General features: G+C 38.3%; 1 protein-coding gene across 7 annotated transcripts in view; it reads left to right on the top strand.

The window, feature by feature from the left end:
- Positions 1-21,321, top strand: part of cacna1ia (calcium voltage-gated channel subunit alpha1 Ia) — a 160,405-nt gene that overhangs the window by 97,127 nt on the left and 41,957 nt on the right. For all 7 annotated transcript variants that reach the window (XM_028042220.1, XM_028042223.1, XM_028042221.1 and 4 more), the window contains 8 exons: positions 1,192-1,289; positions 6,499-6,658; positions 10,351-10,699; positions 10,780-10,872; positions 14,676-15,000; positions 15,118-15,491; positions 20,371-20,522; positions 20,846-21,031. In XM_028042220.1, the coding sequence (XP_027898021.1) occupies positions 1,192-1,289; positions 6,499-6,658; positions 10,351-10,699; positions 10,780-10,872; positions 14,676-15,000; positions 15,118-15,491; positions 20,371-20,522; positions 20,846-21,031 (1,737 nt within the window). The remainder of the gene's footprint in view (positions 1-1,191; positions 1,290-6,498; positions 6,659-10,350; positions 10,700-10,779; positions 10,873-14,675; positions 15,001-15,117; positions 15,492-20,370; positions 20,523-20,845; positions 21,032-21,321) is intronic.

The following is a 21,321-nucleotide window of genomic DNA, read 5'->3' as shown; positions in this document are numbered from 1 at the left end:
CAAAGGATGGCTGGACAACGACTTTCTTTTTTTTTTGACAGCGACCACTCTTTTAGCCCAATAGATTTTGTGGAAAGCCTTCAGTGATTCAGCCTGGGGTTCATTGGGTACCTCAAAAGTTATTCTGACAGGAGCCGGGCAATATCAGTGAAACATGCCATTGTGATAATTTAGATGCAATAAGAAAATTCATTACAACTAACTCACATTTTTCACATGTCCCCACGACCCTTGGTATGCATCGGCATCCAGTCATTAACAATATAGGTCCAGTGTTGGCATCTAGGGAAGGAAAAGTCTGTTCAACTGACCAGAAATATTACACACATTCAGAATTTGCATGCATGGCACTTAAAATATCCTCTCATACAATACAATAAAGCAGTGTTTGGCTTTGTTGTATTCATTTATGTTGCAGTCACAACTCTGATTTCACATTTTAACCTTTATATTAACACTAAAAACTAGCCGACACAAAAATGCAGAGCAAAATTTGTTTGGCAGACGTACCAATATCACATGTATTGATAAATGCCTGGAACGAAGCAACTAGAATCTGTGGTTTGGAAATGCCTCTAAACTTTTCAGATGGTGTGCTTAAGATTCAGATTTCACCCCAAATCAAGAAGTGGGTTTCGAAAGGAATGAGTAGTTACTATTTCGAAGTACCATTGGAGCGCATCTTGACTGAGGGAGGAGATGACCTATGCTCTCCTTGTCTTTTTTTATGACTAAATAATGACTGATTGATGTGGACAAAACGTCCCAAACGAGTTGTTCTGATGCTTTAAAAACTAAGTGCGATGGTTTGATTGCTGTAATCATTAATGATTTGTGTCATAACGGGGTACGTTGTGTTCAGGTCAGTACCTGTGAAGTCATATTAAGCACCAGCTGAGCTGATTCAAAATGCAGCTCAGGCACATCACTGCCCCCAGCAGATCTGTTGTAGAAATCAAAATGCCTTTTGAGTTGCCAGTAGCATATAATTTGATCACATTTACTCAACACTTCCTAAAGTTACATGCATTTTGCCAAGAGTGGGTGGCAATTTCCAGTCAGACAGAGGTGGAAGGTAATACTTATATGCTTCAAAAACATTTGAGTGGATTGTGACACTTGATATATTTTGAATAAAAAAGGAGAAACTGATGTTTGTCTTTGTGTTTCCTTTAATATCTTTGAATCCAGGATGGTGGAGTACTCCCTGGACCTGCAAAACATCAACTTGTCTGCCATTCGCACGGTTCGGGTTCTTCGGCCCCTGAAAGCCATCAACAGAGTCCCAAGTGAGAAAAGCTTAAGTATTTTTTTTTGTTTTTAACTGGAGATTGTATGCATTGCAAGTATGTCTTAGTATTTATGATTTTTGCTGTTCGAAGTTGACCTGTGTTGTAATCTACAGCTTTAGCTTTTTTTCCTTTTCTTGAGCTTCTCTGTGTCGTCACATCTGTCAGTTTACATCAAGCTGAAATGCAGTTGCATGAAAATTCATGCAGATGAATTTCATTTTTCCTGCATCTCTGGGAGTTTTTTTTTTCTTCCTTACACCACAATTTCCCGGTGGGGATGATTAAACTTTCATCTAATGCTTCATAACAAAGTCAGCTCAAACCTTGAGTCACGGCCTTATCTAATTTACAAACCACACATTAATGCTGCTTCATTGATCAGTGTGTGACCATAGACCCATTCTTCTCATCTAATACTCCGTTCTCCAGCAAGGTTTTGTAGATCCTATCGATTTATTTGTACGGCTGCCATAATTGGCAGCTTGTCATCATAATAATTAGCAATTAGCCTGGACCAGCAAGGCCTGGAGTCGTGTCATTGCTGTACATTTGTGTAGACAGTTGAAAATAGACCAAAGCTGTTTGAATATTTGAGTATTGAAAAAATATGTGTGTATAGCAAAAATGGATGTATTCAACACTTACTTTGTCCACTGTATTTTTTTATATGGATTTATTTTGTTTTGGTTTGTATGTTTAGTAGGATTTCCAAGAAAAAATCTAAAATTACCTATGCTGCCCCAGAAGGCTGCAATGATGCTTGGCTCAACACATGAAACAGGAAAGGATGAACATCTTGAGCACAATTAATATTCCCCATAGTATCCCAATCAATCTATCGCATCCTGAATTGAGTTCTGCACATATGGCAAGAAAAAACACTGAATGATAATTGAATCAACATCTGCAGTTCTGTTAGCTACTTAGACCGAACAGCCGAGCTGGCGCATCGGGTTATAGGTCTGTGAGATCTCAAGAAGCTATACCGGACTATTCATTGCATTTCCTTTCTTCCTCTATGACACTGTCTGTCACTTCCTCTCAGTCATTGTCTTCACAATAGTAGAAAAAAGTGAGAATGTGGGAAAAAAAAACTTTAATTGCACTCTTAGGGTAGTGATAGTGGAATACAAAGTATGAATGAGGAAAAGCAAAATACAATGTTCTGCTTCAAAATCACCATTTGCCAAGTCTGCAACAGTATACCTAAACCTAGAAATGTAAAAAGCTCTGCTCTGAAAAGTTCTTTAAAACTCTTATCTTTTATTTATTTTTTTTATGCCTAAAGCAAGGGTTTTCATGTGGATGCAAATTGTAAATGCATCAATTACGTTCTGTTTTGCAAAAATGTCCATTTTAATTTAGCCAGTGGCTTTAGTGAGGTAAACACATACATTGTCTTCTTATTTTACTTGACATATTCTGATGAACAAGCCGTCCTTCCATTGAAGTCATAAAAGAGGAACCTGCTCAGTCAAATATTTGGTACACCGGCAGCACTTAGGGAAATGGTTTGGAAAATGTATGAAGACGAGTGTGTACGGTGCTTCAGAGAAAAGTGAACTGGTTGCAAACAAATTTGCCCTTCTGTAGACGATTATTTTTCCCTCCTTGCCTGTGCAGATATATGGGTTTATCTTTGCATTCGTAGCTCATAAGCAGCTCAAACATTAAGATACTGTTTATCTATATTTTGTAGATTGTTGTACAAGGGTATTTATATGCATCTACTTTGTATTGATCTGCAAAGTATGCATACTTCTGTGCATAATTAGTGTGTGCAACTCCTACTCTGTCTTGAGAATGTCTGAAGTAAAAAAGCAAGGGGATAAAGCTATTTGTTCTTTCTTCAGCTGGATTGCTACTTTGCCCAGAGGTACAAAGGCAGCATGAGCACTCCCTGACCCCTCACACACCTCAATTTGTAACCCTCCTACAAGGAGCAGATAATAGCAGTGTGTGGCATATGTGAATGCGTGCTGTTGTGTTAAACTTTGTTTTTGAGGAAATTGGTGTGATGAAAAAGGAGTGCTAGACAGAACTGTTGGGGGGGCAACAAACACCACAGAAACTGAAAGGGGGAGAATAAAGGGGAAGAGAGGATTTTCTTTTCCTTTGGTGAAAGGCACAGGCAGGAAGCCAAAAATGTGTTAACTGTGTGGTGCAAGCTGAGGCATCCATCTTTATATGAGAACAGCAGCAGTTGACAAACAAAAAAAAAAAGTCAGTGAAAAGGCAAGAAATGAAGACAGGTAGACAGGGAATTGAGAAGGGAAAATATTTTTTTAGTGCCACCGTAAAGAAGAGAAAATATTGATAATAAAAGTTAAAATTTTTCCACTACAAGATGTGCTTTATTTGTATTCTCCATTTTATGATTTTTCTACATTAGGTTCCGTCTTTTCCCTGTTACTGAGTTTGCACACCATATTTTTTGGCAGATTGTCTCCCTCTCTACCCCTTTGTTTCCCTCAATCCATCTCTTCCTCTCTCCAGCCAATTAGGCCTAATGGAGCAGTGGCCTAATGACAAGAACCCTGGGGAACAAATACATTTAGACTCGCCTCCAGCCATCAGCACGCTAGCAATGTTACTGCTTCCCATTTAAAGTTGACGAAACAAATCAGCCAGAGATGACAAACCGGTTTAAATTAATTGTCCAAAAATAAATCCAAAGGTTAACTGAAATATATTTAAGGAACTATTTCAGCATACAAAAAATCTGCACGAGAATCATTGATATTTCCTCCATTTCCAATAAATTTGGATTTTTCAAAGCCTGTTAAAATTTCTACTTCAGTCCAGAGGTGGATTCACCCAGCCCCAACACAAACAGATGTACACTGGAAATGTAAAGATAGAAGGGTAATGATTTTATGCACCAAGGTTTTTCAAAAATACTTCTTTTCTGAAAAGCACTAGAAAAAGTAAGTACAAAAAAGATTTTTTTTTTTTGTATTTCCTTCTAATTCATGTAAAGCACAAAGTTGCAGAAAATGTGCTATATATAAATAAAATCACCTTACCTTACCTTGAGTGATCAGATTTCTAAAAATTGAAATGAGTCCATAACTTTGTGTTTCCCTGGAGCATAAATGACACACAGTATTCTCCTTTAAATATCCACTCTTAAAAAGTGAGAAACTCAAGGAAATATGCAATTTCTTTAAGGTGGTTGCATGTCTTAGTTAATAATGGCTACAGCTGGTGCCATTAGAGCAGGCACATGACATAAAGATGCTCAAAGTCCTCACTGCAGTTTTTCCTAGTTCAGTTTTCTCTCTGCCTTTCTTTCTTTCCATCCAGTATATATATATATATATATATATATATATATACAGTATATATACTGTATATAACTTGTTCATATTAGTATGATAGAGATTGTTTTCAAGTTAACAACTATTGCTTGAAAATTATTATCTACACAAGATTGTGAGAGAGATAAAGGAAAAAATCTATCCAAAGCTTACAGTCAGCAAAAAAAGAAAGAAAAATAAATTCAAATAAGGCACCAAAAAATGTTGACTTGTGTTTGTAAATATTTTTTTACTTAGTAACTGCCATGGGTTTTACTTTTCTTCTTATTGGTAAAATTGTAAGTTATTAGGGGATTTTTGTATTTTAAAAAAAAATCGTCCTTCCATTGCATATAACTGCTTGTGCAATGTCATGGGAAACTGGTGCCTATCTCCAGGGATTATTGGGCAAGAGGCAGGGATACACCTTCGATAGGTCACCTGTCTATCACAAGGCAACACACAAAAGAGAAACAGCTACACACTCTCATACATATGGGCAATTTAGAGTAATCAATTAACCAACCAGCTGTTTCTGGATAATGAGAGAAAGCTGGAGTACCCAGAGGAAACCCATACATGCATGGAGAAAAGATGCATCTCCGTATATAATCCTTGGTTTTGAACCAAGAATTTTCTTGCTGCAAGCCAGCAGTGCTACACGCTGTGCATTTGAAAATCAGAGACCTGTTTTTAAGGAATGTTTAGATTTTAAAACAGAGAACCTCCGTGTTTATGTTGCTCTGTGTCTGCGTAGTGAATAAGCTACAGGTATTTTCACTTCTGTAAATATAATTATCTTCTTCTTCTGGCTCCTCTGTCTCTCTCCTTCCCACAGCTTTTTTTCCTGTCACTCATTCTCAGAGCAGCTTACATGTGCTGTTGAGACACATTAACCGACCGCTGAGCTATTTTTCATGAATTAAAGCTCAGAGAAACAACACACATTTTTGATGAGTGGATGGTACACTTTCACGGTAACGCCGTCTCTGCAGTGATCTCATCATAGGGGTCTCACCTCACTTGCTCATTAGACCAATCAGTTGTCATTATGCTCTGCTAATCACAGTATCAGTGCAGTATGTCATCACAGTGAGACAGGCTCATCAACAGGGGATAAGGTCATCATTATTCGACAGGGGACACACTCGTGTTTCTGCAATTAGGCTTCATCTCATCATGACTGTGACCTCATGTCGTCTGGAAATGCGTCAGTGTCATTGATATTTCATTTGATCTTTGAACGAGCTCATTTCAAGTTGTTGCCAATGATATATTTGTTTTTCTTGGTGTTTTTTCCCTGATTTATGTGGAGTTTTTCTGCAGTTTTGATATGTGTGATGTCAAATCTCAGCTGCTGGTTAAAAATTAATTAGAATTTTCTTGTGGATAATTAAATCAAGAGCTTTCGGAGTCCCTTTCAGCTTTCAGTCCTCTGCTGAATCAGAAACCAACCAAGAAAACAAAAAAGGTCAAGGCCACAAGCAGCTTAGAAACTAAACAGATTTTAAAAACATAAACCACTCTAAAGACCAGGAAGAGGTCGCCACCAAGTACATGGCCGGATTTTAACCATTCATTGTGACATGAATTGCTCACGAGGTATCATACAATGCAAAGGCAGATATATTTATCTCTGAAATGTCTCGAAACTAAGACAAAGCAAAACCCTTGCTCTGCACCATTTTTGCTTAGTTACACAGAGTGGATGCTTTATAAAAAGGTTATATAGGTAGCTTATGTAGATACTGCTACTTGCCTAGCAAAGCTTTAGGCCAAAAGAAAGGCATTTCTGTCATGTAATTTTAGTGAAATGTGTAAAAAGATGAAATACAGGCATTTTTTTTTTATCCCGCAATCAGTAATATTTTTCTGCTACAGACTGATTAACATGCTAATCCTTGCAGGTATGCGCATTCTGGTGAACCTGCTGCTAGACACTCTCCCCATGCTGGGCAATGTGCTGCTTCTCTGCTTCTTCGTCTTCTTCATCTTCGGCATCATCGGCGTGCAGTTATGGGCGGGACTCCTGAGGAACCGATGCTACCAAGAGGAGAACTTCACCATGTGAGTAAAAAGAAAAAAGAAAAAACGATGCTCAAGAGGGATTTGTGACACTTATTCCTAAAACCTCTAATGTTTGCTTTCCACATTCCTTCACCTCATCAAACCAATATTATGCCAAGAAATCTATCAACTCTCTGTGAATGTTCCTTTTTACAAATTATTTTAGCATATTTTGAATAAGCCAGAAAGCAAAACTCATTTACATGCTTTCATCGTTAATCTTTTTCGCTGCTGCCTGTAGATTCTCTTCTCCATCTGGCTCTTAAACGGCAAAAAAAAAAAAAAAAAACTGTTACAGGAGTTTTTCTCTTTTGCAACTGTGAACGCGATTAGTTTCCAGCTGTAGTCCTCCATATTTACGACGCCACGTGATAGCATCACCCACTGTGTCTGAGTGCAGGACTCTTATTGAACTCTGTTTGATTGCATTTCCTTCATGCTTGCCTCAGCTACCTGAAAAACATACAAACACATGTGTGCTCTAATATATGTTAAAACTACATGCTGATGTACCTGAGCTCTTTACTACATTGACACAGGTACATCTAAAGACTGACACACACTCCTGCTATGATTCATGTAGGATTTGATTTGTGCATTCATCTCACCTATTACTCAAACAAAGCATTAAGCCTGTGTATTCTTTATATCATTGCACTAGATATAGTCAGTGGGGCTGGAGTACTTAATTAGAAAGGTGTGAGTTAGTGTTAGAGGACTATTATGCTAAGTAAAGGGCATATGTTTGCGAGGTTATAATGAAGTGGGCTAAGTGCCGCTGTCAAGTGCAGCATTTGCTAGGCAATTTTATAGCCTCCCTCTGTTGGCCTGCATGATTTATTTTCTCCACGGTGGTTTTGTTTCTAACAAATTCCTACAAGATTAGATATTCTGTAGTTGTTTTTTTTCCCCTGAAAGTTACATCTTTTGCAAGATTCAGTTGTTTCTTTTAAAAAGGCCAATGTAATTACAAAAGACATTTTAATGGTACAGTGTGTAGGGTGTCCTTTCTGTGTTGTCTGCAGGTTTCAGCCAGCAGGCTAATTCCTGTCTCAATCTGCCATTTGTTTCTGACCTATTTTTTTTCTCTTTTTTTTTACACGTACCACAGCTTTTCTGTGCTACTCCCACTTCTTGGTCCTTGCCTTCACCTCGCTCTCCATTGGCAGGTGTCTTCTCAGTGTGAAGTCAGGTTGTACTGTGCCATGCTGTGTGATGCCAAGTCTCTAAGCAGGGGGGACAACAACCTTCATTCATGCTCCAGTAGTCTTTCTTCCTTCCCTTTATATCTTTTTGAATTTAACCTATCTTTTGTTAGAATGTCTTTTAACTTTTTACACTAAAAAGTGAATTTATATCTAAGACTATGATGAGTTTGGATAAGGGGGCTTATTTTAAAATCAGATGTTTATTCTTAACTACATAACCACATGCTGCATGTGTGCTTAGAGGTGAAACAAATTCTATCTAAAGAACAAACATATCTGAAGCTTTTTGAAGCTATAAGTCACATCTGGCTATGGACTCTGTTGCCCTTTTTTGGACTTTAAGCACATCACATTATGTTCACTTTTGCATCCTTCTAAATAAAAATACAGCCATACAACGCTGTACACCTCCAGTTCTCCATTTTGATAATTAAAATCACAAAAACCTGCTTTGTGTCACATGGAGAAAAGAAGAAGAAAAATAAACAACATAGGAGCCTGAGTGCGTTGCCTAGCAAGTATGTTGTCCACTTTCAGTCACCAAGCACATCTCATCATGTCCCTCAGCTATTTGCCTCGCCTCTTCAGCTTTGGACTGGCAAATTATCCTTTGGCTATCGATATCTGGAGGTAGCCATCAACCCACCCTCCGACCTTGCAAATGTAAGCAGCTAGAGACAATGGATGGATGGACGACCAGTGACCAAGTTTCAGAAATGTATTCTGAATAGTATTGGGAAAATCTGAAATTGCAGCAGTGTTGTTGAATTTTGCAATGACGATATTGGTTTTGATTGCTCCCACATTTTCTTCCTCTTCTCTTTCTTTACCGTTGACATTATGTTGCCACAGCTCTGTGATTAGTGGTGGGCATTCAGGGCAGTGGGAGTGCACCCAAAAGGCAAAGCGAGAGTGCATGGCACTTGAAATATAATAGCTTGCCAAGAATAGCATCCAAGCAGTCCTTTACAGTTACAGTTGTGACACTGCACACACTGACATTGAGATGAGGATTGAGGTTCAATACATTGTGCAGTTCTATGTCATCCATTGTGCTGTAGCTTCCAATGTGCTTGCATTGTACGCTTCATAAGCTTGTTTTAAAGAACTGAAAAAAAGTGCTACTGTTGATCATGATACACTTCTGTGCTGTTAGAATACCTGGACCTTACAGTGGAGGTATGCTGATACTTAATCAGCCCCGATATCTGCAGGAAGAGAAAGGATTAGATCAAAAGGATTGGGTATAAAATGAAAGACAGAAACCAACAAGAAACAGAAATGATTGGAAAGTCTGAAAATCCTCAAGGGAGAGGATATGAATGTGATTATTGGAACGGTAGACAGAAGAAAAGACAAGAGGAGTGAATAAAAGTGTTCACTTTCAGAAAATGCTTCATAAATCTTTCAGATTTTACTAAGAAATACTTCAGCTGTATTTGAACAATCCAGCTGACATGCATTTTCTTACTCCAAAGATCCTTCTCTGTGATTTACTTAAATATTAAATATTGTTACTCGTTTTTGTTGTTGTTGGCTCCATTTTGGGTTTCTGAATCAATCCATTGCACCAGCATTACTACAGTACTTTTCTTTCAAATTGCATAACTGAGACAATAGCAAATTGGAAAACTTGATTAAAAGCTGCATTACACATGTATTAAGATACATACTTTACTATAAAGGTATCCACAACTTTCCAAATTGTTGCCACTGAAAACTGATTTGAGTGTGATGTAAAAAATACCAGACTGTACGCAGTGTAACAATGTTTTATTGCTCGCTGAGGCAAGACTTGAAACTCTGCAAAAATGATATAGTTGTAGCAAATGCAACACTGTCCCAATTTGAGTCAAATAAAACGGGGTGACCTATTTTTGTCTTTATTTATGTTACAAATGAAATATATCGGAAAAAATGGGTAAAATCACTCTAGAAATAATAAAACCTATTCAAATGTGTAAATAATTGTCTATGTATACAGAGTTGTCCTATACCGAACATTGTTAGCCTGTGTACATCAGAAAATATTGTGAAATAATGCTGGATCTGTAAGAAACTTCAAGTTTTTTCACTGGATTTTCTTTTACATGAACAATTAAAAAACTTTAATGATTTAGGAAGAGGTGGTGTTTATGTCAAAACATCTACACCTTGCCCTATACATGTTGTTGTAGAGAGGATATGTTAACATCCAAGTGGGATAGAGGTATTGAGAGTTGTATTCCCTGTACTTTAAGTATTGCTTTCACGTTTTTTTTATTTATAATACTTTGGGGAGATTTATTCACAGAACGCTCCCTATAAAATGTCTCATCATCATTTTTCCTTCCTGTTTCTTTCTCACTTCTGCCCTTCTTACAGGAATCTCCATGAAAAATGTAAAACATATTAAACAGGATAAAAATCTGACAACATTCGACTTTTTTGTATTTATTAGACTCAACCTTCAGATTTATAACCTTATATATGTTTTTTGCACAGACCTTCAGGCATGACGCTGCCAGCTCCTTACTACCGACCAGAAGAGGATGATGAGCGGCCCTTCATCTGCTCCCTGGCTTCTGATAACGGCATCATGTCATGCTCTGATGTACCAGCGCGGCGGGAAGGAGGACGCGTATGTTGTCTGGATAAGGAAGACGCTCTGCACAGACAGTCTCTGGGCCTGAGTCCTGAGCCACTGTCGAATGGCAGCGGCGCTGGAGAAGCTCTGGGTCTGTGCATCAACTGGAACCAGTATTATACACGGTGCCATACTGGAAGCACTAACCCCCACAAAGGAGCAATTAACTTTGACAACATTGTGTATGCCTGGATTGTCATTTTCCAGGTAGGTTCCATTTTTGCAAAGAGATCTATAAAAAACAGTACATTCATAAATTAATATTGTTGCTCCATCTCCTTCCCTAGGTGATAACATTAGAGGGCTGGGTGGAGATCATGTATTATGTGATGGATGCTCACTCCTTTTACAACTTCATCTACTTCATCCTTCTCATCATTGTAAGTAACTCTGCTCAACACATGTATCATGCTTCCTTAAAGGGTTAAATGTTAGAGATAAAATAAATACTGCATTTTTAGCCTTGGCAGCAAACCAGAGTTTGTGCATTTACTTAATTTACAAAACCCTTTGCAAAGGGAGCTATGCACTCTAAACCACCTTGTTAAGCAAACAGTCCGTCACAGCGCTGGCTCTGTTTTATCACAAAAAGCATTATTTGGCCAATAAGTGAAAACAAAATCTCTATTTGTACATTTTTTAAAATTATAGAAAGTGCCATATTTTCAAAGACTAATGTTGTTTGTCCCACTCAGTTAGTCAGAGATACAACAGCTTTCAAAAGTATACAAACCACTGATTAAATGGCACCACCGTCCTCATCAAATGTCCCCCACAGATTATCTGATTTATGTAGTGCTGGAGTTTGGCCATACTTTATTGCTTTGCTTGGTCATGCTAAAAAACACATTTCATCTTTAGCTTTTAGCAGATAACTGAAGGGTCATACCCTAAGCTAACTACAATATAAAGCTGATCACAAATTAAAGGACGTGGATATAAATCTCATTAGTACTTTAAGAAAAGTAACCCCAGAGCCTGATGTTGCCTCCCCCATCTTTCGCTGTGAGTTTAATGTTTTCTTGGTAATTCTCAGCTTTGTTTCTTATGCCAAACAATCACTTAGATCATTTGGAAGTATAAATCAAAGGTTCAAGACTGATTTTGTATAACTATAACACATTCTTTCACAAACTTTTGAAATATTTTAGCCAGGCCTGAATGTTATCTTTGGAAGGATAATCTATTTCTGAGTTCAGCCATATGGAGTATACACTTGATGATGTATACACAGATGTTTTCCATAAAGTACCAGCTGGCACTGCACTAAAGGCTGTTTTACTCTGCCCTCGGTGTCCTTTTGGTTGCCTGTAAGTGGGATTAAATCCCTCTGTCTTGCAATAAAACTACAATACAAGTCCCAGATGTTGCACTCTTCTATAAGCAGGTGAATACTTTAACAAATGTAATGGTGTAAATGCAAATTTAAAATTAAAATACAACAAAAAAACCCTGACAGTGACAATAAGGTTATATAAGAAAATATTTTAGAGTATGATGATATGGAAATGTGAAAAGCAGCAATATTAAAAAGTGGAGTGAGACGTCAGTCATACATGCAAGCCAGTTTTCCACAACAGTTGCGGTTTTAATCATTTCATTCCCAGCCCCTACGGGTGAAATACTCCACACTGAGTATTATTTTTGTTTGTTTGTCTAGGCCTTGAATATCAGATGTCTAAAGTTTGTGGAAGCAATTTTATAATTTTAGCTTCTTTTTTTTCTTTTCTTGGGGATTTTGCATGCTTCAGTTTCCCAGAGCCATGGCTCTTCAGCGTTTTCACTGCAGATGGCAAGCAACTTAAATCATTTCTACCATCCTCTGGTAGCAAAATAGTGTTGGAGTCAGTAAAATGATTATCTGTTTCATTTTGATCAAACTGTACCTTCAAAAGCTACAAACCCTCTAAAAATGATCTCCAAATTATATGAATTTGTTTGAAAAGTGTTCAAATGGCCCTTCTAAGTTACTGGATCGACTGCTGTTTATTGAGCTTGTGTATTCAGGGTTACAGAACTCAGGACAAGAAGTTTGACCTCCATGATGTTTTACAAAGAGACTCTTCTCTGCATGACACTTGATACACTGAGAAACCGTAAGAGCGTTTACTGTGGCATGTTGAAGAGAGTAACTCAATAAAAGTAAAAGGCAAATGATAAGAAATGTCCTATTTACAACAAGAATAAGCTCTAATGCATTCAAATGTGTGTGACAGCACCAACAACAAAATCTATAAAAATTCCCTGCAGTAAGCTTTGCTTACTATTAACATTTGTAGGGTTTTTTTGCTGGAACATACCTGCTATGAGATGTGTGGGTATTGGAGTGTGTTTGTGTGTGCACACATGCATGCATAATGCAGTGATGATCTAAATGTGTGATATTCGACTGCCCCCCCTGATTATGCGTAAAGCTGTCCGCTGATCAGAATCACAGAATAGACACTCGCACAGATGCAAGGCTGGAGGGAAATCAAAGCCTCCCACACCTGCAGACCTGCTTTGACCCACAGACCACAGCTGGGTGTCTCTCCTCCTTTCTTTCCTCCTCCCTTCTACAATTCCCCTCCGTGTGTTTCTCTCTGTAAATATCTCTGGGTTGCCCCGACTCTCCTTCACCTTGCCCTAAATCTTTGATCATTGCAGATGAAAGTCTAAAGGCAGAAGGCCATTAGTTTTGGATTTGATATCTGAGCATCTTTTATTAAGCATGCCTGTTCCAAATGTTTTGGCCTTGAAGATGTGTTTATATCTGTGGGTTTTTTTTTTGGCATGTTCATATCTGTCTTAAGGGACTATAGCTTATAGAAAACATATCTAGTGTTCCCCTTCGTCCAGCAGTATGGTTTTTCAGTTTGTCAGTGTTAGCAAGTATTGATCTAATCACTGTTTTGTAACCTGCTCAAAGTACCGGAGTAAAGGCCCAATTCAGCAGTTTCAAAATGATTCCCGCTACTACAGCTAAAAAGTGCCAACTCTTTAGTTTTTCTAATTGTTTGATCACCTAAAGTGCCTTGTAAAAGTTTAATTTGCCTTTTCCACATTCATTCACCAAACTCAATGTGTTTTAAATGGGATTTTATGTGATAGATTAACAGGTAGCACATAAATGTGAAGTGAAAGAAACATGAGGCATGCTTTTCTTAACTTTTTAAAACTCTGACAAGTGTGGCAATCATCTGGACTTACCCGTACTTACTCTGATGCCCCCCAAAAAAGTGCAGCCACTTTGATTTGTAAATGCATCTTTGTGTAATTTTATCTCAGTAAATCTGTTCTTTGAAAGTATTATACTGTTTACAATAAGACATGTTAATGTGTGGAGCAAAGTTAAAACACATGGAAAGGGGTTTCACAACAAAACGTTTTGACATACAAATATATAATTTTAATAATAACTTATTATATATGTATTTGTTCACCTATTTTAAAGGTTGGTCTATATTGTTCAGCTCATCCCAATAAGGAAAAATGTTCAACAGCATATACATACACCAGACTTTATCAATATTTCCATCTATAATTAAGGTTTTTATGTCACCAACCAGTGAAGTGTTTATTATATAAACAAGATAACATTAAGGGAGTTGAGGGCATCTTTTGATTAGTTTGTTAGCGTGTCTTTCTGGTCTAGTTTACAGAAAAATAATTATTTCTTAAAATAATTGTCTATAAAACATTTACTAAGTGACTGGATTTAACACTCAGACCAAAGTTAAGAGCCGGTTCATGATCTCTCAAAGACTCCACGGGTTAACAACACAGATGTCTAATTTCAAATAGATGTTAAATTTAAATCAGAGAAGAAAGAAAAAGAGTGAAAGGCAGACTATGAACTGTGCCTTGGGTATGTGCTGGCTCTGTCTGTCTCCTCCAGTCAGCCGTGGTTTGGTAGGAGGCCAGACCTCAGAGACCTTCAGCATGTGTGCACGATTTCCACAAATGGAATCAGAAAGTGTGAGAGCTTCTACAAACAAGTGTGCAATTACCCCTGGAAAAATCCAGTACTTCACATTTTTATTTATTGCATCTTGATTTGTAGCCTTTTACACATACTGGTGTTAAGGTTTTTACATTCTTAGCATAGACTGTAAGGAGTAATTTACCTTTGTATGCTTAATCTTATTCCTCATCTACTTGTATATTCATTTAGAATATCCGCTTTTCCTCCCCCCTCGTCCAGATTGGTTCATTCTTCATGATCAACCTGTGCCTGGTGGTCATCGCCACTCAATTCTCAGAGACCAAACAGCGGGAGCACCAGCTGATGCAGGAGCAAAGAGCGCAGTGCCTGTCCTCTTCCACCTTAGCCAGCATGGCTGAACCAGGAGACTGCTATGAAGAGCTCTTCCAGCTGGTCTGTCACGTCCTTCGTAAGGCCAAGAGGAGATCAGCAGCTCTCTACTACACTCTAAGAGGCAAGCCTGCTCCAACCAGTATAGGCAGGGGCAACAGGCGAGGGGGAGGGAATGTCAATGGAGATCGGCATCATTTGAGGCACCAAAGATGTAAGTAAGAGGAAAATTGTTAAAGAGAAATTACATACATTCAGTCTGGCAGATTAACATGCAACTGTTCAAGACTGTGCTCATGATTAGACTTGTGTTGTTGCTGCTTCCCCTCAGCACCCAAATGTCCGCACCATGGCAAGCAGAACCATGACTCCCAAGCTCAAGCTAATTCCATCAGCCTGACTGTCCAGAGCCCTGAGGAGTGCCCTATCTGTTTGAAGGAAGGTTCGAGGTCTGCAGGACAGGAGAATGGGGAAGAAAATGAAGAAGATGCCGTGAAGGAAACAGACAAAGAGGAGAACCACTTAGAGGAGAAGAAAAATGAGGAGAGGAGGCAAAGGAGGACGTGTTTTGGACGTTGTAGGGACCTTTGGAAGGATATGAGAAGGAAACTTTGGGGTATTGTGGAGAGCAAGTACTTCAGCAGGGGCATTATGATTGCAATTCTTATCAACACCATCAGCATGGGCATTGAACACCACAACCAGGTAAGATGATCAATCTCACTATCTCACTTTAAAATGAGGAACATATGATGAGGCAAATATGTGTGGATCTTAGCCTCAGTCAGCTAGTTAAATGTTAAAATTGATGACTGTTCTGTTAGAAAAATCTAGTTTTATAGAATGTCAAGCGAAAACCAAACACTTTACCACACCAGTAGGTCAAATATCTGTCAAGGAAGTTGGTGGAAGTGTGATGATTTCAATTTTTGTGAGAACATCTGGCAGATGAAGCTTAATTAAAATATAATTTTATCAGGGTTGGACTTGGAATAAAATCGGCCCTGCCATTTTTGGCCATGGCGGCGCACCATGGGCATTATATCTGGAGGCTCATATTGTGTTATTTCAGAAGTTAAAATAATGTGCAGCAGAATACAATTAAAAGCATAACCATGTTAAAAAACAGATATACTCTTCTGTTTATCCGGAAGAGTATATCGGGATAAACGGATATCCTCGACCACAATGTCACAATTCCCATCTTGAAATGAAAATGGATGTCAAAGAAACACTGCTAGAGCTATTTATACAAATACAGAATTATACCCATAGTCAGACCACAACCACATACTCCTCAGGAGCTCCTCATTAAAGTGGCGCCTTAAAGTATAATAAGCACTTTAAAAGTTGAGGACCACAACCCTAATTAATCTGGAAATATTGTAACAGATTAGTTTTCTGGCTTTGATCAGAAAAAAAGCATATTCTGCATACCACACATTCTCAATCCTTCAATGTTCAATCCATTGTAATTGTCAAGACAACTCTCTTATTTATTTGTGCACTTACTCCAAAAGCTCTGAGCCAGCAGAGATAGTGATTGTTTTGGAACACTGCATTCAATTATTTAGATTGGCATACAGCACTATGGTGTCAACAGAGTGCGTTGGTGTGATCATTTTTCACTCCCCTCTCACTACGAGTCACAGAAAGAAATATTGCAACGGCAGATGAGATTCCGACAGATGAGCGTGGGCGTAGATCATCAGTGCCACACAGTTTCTTGACAGAGGTATAAACATTTAGCCCAACAGCAGACAAAACAGACAACTCTTTAACAGTGGCCCTGTCTGTTCAGAGGCGAACAAAGCAGGTGTCGGCGAGGGGGAGTGGAAATCGCCTGCCAAGGACACACGTGCACTTGCAAACACAAGTTTTTTTTTGTCCAGTCTTTGTGAGGACAAACAAATATCTTTTTTCATACTTGCGCAAATGTACCAATAGAAACACATCCAAGCAAAGACTCACAAGCTGTTACATAAGACAGCTTGATTCCTCTTCTCTTCCTCTCCAGATCAGATGATTCTCCTCCCTTTTTTTCCCTAATATTATTTCCACCTCACTCTCCTTATTCCCCCCATTAAACTCCTTTGTGTATATTTCCTTTCAATCTTTTCTATGGCTGCCTTTCTTCCTACCTACCATCCTTCCTGTTTTACCTCAAGTGTCGCATCTACTCTCTGACTCTATTTTTTTCTTTTTACCTCCCTTGATTTCACCCGCTGCCTCCCCACTTTTTCCTCTGTCATCCACCCACTCACTCTCTGACAGTGTACAGAGTAGTTGCTTTCTGTTTCTCTCATCTCTGAAGACTCTAAAAATAAACGAGGGGTTGGTTGGGGAAGGTGGATCGAGGGGAGACAAGCGAGTGGAGGGGGGAAAAGAGGAGGAAGGAGACCTCCAAGGTGCAAAGGCAGGCAGAAGTCACACAGCAGTTTTCAGCTCTGTTCCTGGTGAGAATCGTTTTTTTTTTTTTTTTTTTTTTTTTAACAAGTGTGGGCTTTTCAAAGCAAGAAGCCTACACTGACGTTTGGACACACACATCTTTATTGCTTTTTTGAGTATCTTCTGCATTTTTCTGCCTCCACAGGTTTTTGCAGGTTGACAGAAAAGTATTCATTTAAGTGTTGGGTTATTTTTCTGTATGAAAACCACATTGCCTCCTGCAAAAATCCCAGCTCGGTGAATACCAAAGGGCAAAAACCTTATGGAGCACATTGATATATATTTGCCTGTGAATTTTATTGGCAATTTCAAATTCTTCATAGGAAAGTAATTGGCCCTTAAATCGGATGATTGGTTGTCCCACCCATGCCAGCAACAACTACTGTTAAGTATTTGGTGTAAATTGGCAATGAGTCTTTTACATGGCTATAGAGGAATTATGGTCCACTCTTGATTCCATTTTAGCAAAGTATCATAATAAAAGACGGGAGTATTTTTGTTACAAATTCACAGCAACTTTAAAGTTTTACAGTGTAATCTTATAAAGGCTTGCAAGGGTTTATTTTATGGACAGATGGAGTTGGTAGCACTGTTTCTTTGCAGCGAGAAGGTCCTCGGTTCTATTCTACGTAGGTCTGGGGTCTGTTTCTCCTGTTCATGAGTGGGTTCTCTTTTTGTTCTCCAAAATGGTCCATTTGTATGAGTACATTCTTGTTTTTCTTGTGTATTTCTGTGTTGCCCTGTGATGGACCTGTTGGCTAGATGGAAATAAAACCATACAAATGGATGAATAGTCAAGTTCAAGTAAATATTGTAGAACAGCTTGAGACCGAGGTAAGCAGAGGAAGGTAATAAGGCAAGAAAAAAAAAGGAAACTGTACAGAGGAGTTGGGCAAAAGCCTGAAGAGGGAGTGATGATGGCATTTTGTCTGAGTTAAGTTGTGATGTCAAGAGTCATGATAGGTATGTCAATAGCAATAAATCCCCCATCCTGTGTTGGTGTTAAGGATGAGTAAGGAAACTCAAGGTTAGAGCAGGTGCAATGGACTAAAAATTGCATTTGTGTATCTGTTTACCTCCTTACTGCAGCACCTGATCAGGTGGTGTTATTGTATCTGTGGATTTTCCTTTTACAACGCTGGATGTTTAGTGATAAGAAGTATTTTCTTTTGCTCCCTGCTTACCTTTAAGTGTTTCTTATGTTTTTGTTTTTTTTACTTTTTCTTGTAACTTATCCTGTCTTCAGCTACACCATCTGTTGTCTTCTCCTCATCTCCTTCTAAATTCACTCCGTTCCTTTCCTGTTCTCTTTCTACTGATCGACAGGATGATATCGATTGGGAAGAGATGGGTCAGCCTGATAATGAGACTCAGAAAAAGGAGAGAGAAAAAAGGGATGGAAGTACGAGGGGAATGGAGATAGATTGGAGGCAAAAGCGGATTAGAGACGGGGAGGGCTGAGAATGTGTTTCTCTGACATGGTTTGCTAACTTTGGCAGGGCTCTGCTGGCTGTTTTTTTCTTTCCTCTGCTGGCTTTGAAACTGAAAATTCACAGGGGGTATCAGTGAAAGCATCTGATCCATATTGTGCAAACACAACATTCAGTCATATGCACAATACACTGGGATAAAGTGCGTCTAGTCATGCACAGTCACATACAAATGGAAATAAACCCTGCCTTGTGTATTTCAGGGTTTCTACTTATGCAGTGCAGTTCTTATACAGTGCCCTACAAAAGTATTCACAGCCTGTGAGTCTTTCAGTATCTGTTATAACACTCCACATATTGTATTTTATTGGAATTTTCTGTGATAAACTCACATAAATTAGTATGCCATTTATACATAAATTCCATGTTTTCAAAATAAAATAATAAAAAAACTGCGATCAGGCATCAGTCAGTACTCTAAAGAGCTGCCTTTGGCAGCAAATGCATCTGCACGTCTTTTTGGGTATCCCTCAAACAGTTTTGGATGCCCTAGAGACTAAAATCTCATCCAAAATTGGATGAAGAGTGTCTAACCAGCAATTTTCAGGTCCTGACAGATTCATGAATTTGCATTAAGCCCTTCTGTGAGACTTCTTACAACCACTTTTTACTGAAGATTCTGAATTTCTTGTGCACACACCAAACCTAGTCAGACTGGATGGAGAACATTTGTGCACAGCAAATGCAAGACATTCTAAAGCTTCTCAATTGGATTATGTTTGAATATTGACTAAGACATTCTAGCAAATGCATATACTTTAATTTAAAAAATGACATTGCAGCTCTAACTGTAGGGTTGTTGATAGAAGGTTATGTCTTTTACACCCTCCATCCTTCTTCCCATCTCTTCTGATCAAATTCCCAGGCACTTCTGAAAGAAAGCATCTTTACAGCATGATAATGTTAGTTCAAACAGTTTTCCATGTAGACCAGAAAGTTTAATTTAGATATCATCTGACCAGAAAACCTTCTTCCACATAATTGTTGTTTCCTCGTGTGGTCTTTGATCAGTTTTAAAATGGGTTTCTCATGACTTTCTCTGAACAAAGGATTTGTTAAATTTTTGGAGGCTTGTCAACAGATTCTCTCACCTGAGTTGTCGATATCTTCAGCTGGTCCAGAGTTAAAATGGAGTAATTGGCAGCTTCCCTGATTAATGATCTCTTTCCGAGGCCTGTCAGTTCAGTTGCACAGCCATGTTTTGCTGGGTGCATAACTGATTTGGCAGTGCTGAGAGATGTTGAAAACTCTGAATATTATTTTATAACCCAACTCAGCTTTAATCTCCAAACTTACCTGCCCTCTGTGCTCCTTGGTTTTCGTGATCATGTCTCTTCACTAATATTTTTTTCATCGAGTAGCTCTTTTAGTTTAAATTTCCAAAATAATATATAGAAGTATGTGGTTGTAATGAAAAAAACAAACATTTAGTTCACAAGGTATGAAAGCTTTTACAAGACACTATAATTATCTCTCTGGTTTTGATGTCTTTTACATCTTATGTAACATGAAAACTAGCCCAGTCTCTACATTCTTTACTTTTTGTTTTACTTCAACATTTTTGATTCCATCCTCCCTACTGACTTGTTATTTGACTTTGTCTTTTTATGTTTCTGTGTCCCTGCACTGTTTCTGTGTCCACCAAGCCTGAGGAACTGACCAATGTCCTGGAAATCTGTAACATTGTCTTCACCAGCATGTTTACCCTGGAGATGATCCTAAAGCTCTCAGCTTTTGGCTTTTTTGAGTACTTGAGGAACCCATACAACATCTTTGATGGCATTATTGTCATCATCAGGTCTGTAATCCATCATAATAAAGGAAAATTATTGGACAAACATGTAATGTATGATAATGTTGCATGTCTGATTTGTATCTACATTCAGGTGGCAACTATCATTCCAGAAATTGTACATTTTTGGCATATTCTGTTTTGAAGTTGAATTGAATGGAACAAATGTATAACTGCAAATTTTTTTAAAAATCTGATTTTCTGCATTTAATTACAATAGAATCAAATACCAGCATAATTTTTTACTCCCAGAGTTACCAGGTGCCTTTATTTCTCCATGTCATCCCACACTCTCTAATTGTGCACACTTTCTACAACACAAACTCCAGTGTGTGTGAGATCATTGGTCAGGCAGATGGTGGTCTGTCAGTGCTGAGGACGTTCAGGCTGCTGAGGGTCATTAAGCTGGTGAGGTTCATGCCTGCACTGAGGAGGCAGCTTGTGGTCCTGATGAAGACCATGGACAACGTGGCCACCTTCTGCATGCTGCTCATGCTCTTCATATTCATCTTCAGGTAATCTTATCACTTCTTTTTGGAATTTGACAAAAAAGAAAATCTACATTTTACCCATACAAGCTGTCAATCTAATACTTAAAGCACGTATCTTCTATTCACAAATGAGTTTGTGAATAGAAGATACGTATGTATCTTTTTGCTACATACGTATGCAAAAAGGCAGTATGTGTAACATTTGCTGTAGGTCTAACAGTTTGAGACTGAAAATGTTTTTTTCATCATCACTGCAAACCATAAAATAATATTTTATGGTTTGCATAAAATATTTTATGCAAACCATCATTGGT

The sequence above is a fragment of the Xiphophorus couchianus genome, chromosome 16 (assembly GCF_001444195.1).
Source record: "Xiphophorus couchianus chromosome 16, X_couchianus-1.0, whole genome shotgun sequence".
Lineage (NCBI taxonomy): Eukaryota > Metazoa > Chordata > Actinopteri > Cyprinodontiformes > Poeciliidae > Xiphophorus > Xiphophorus couchianus.
The sequence above is the reverse complement of the archived record's forward strand: the minus strand, read 5'-3'. Positions and strand labels throughout refer to the sequence as shown.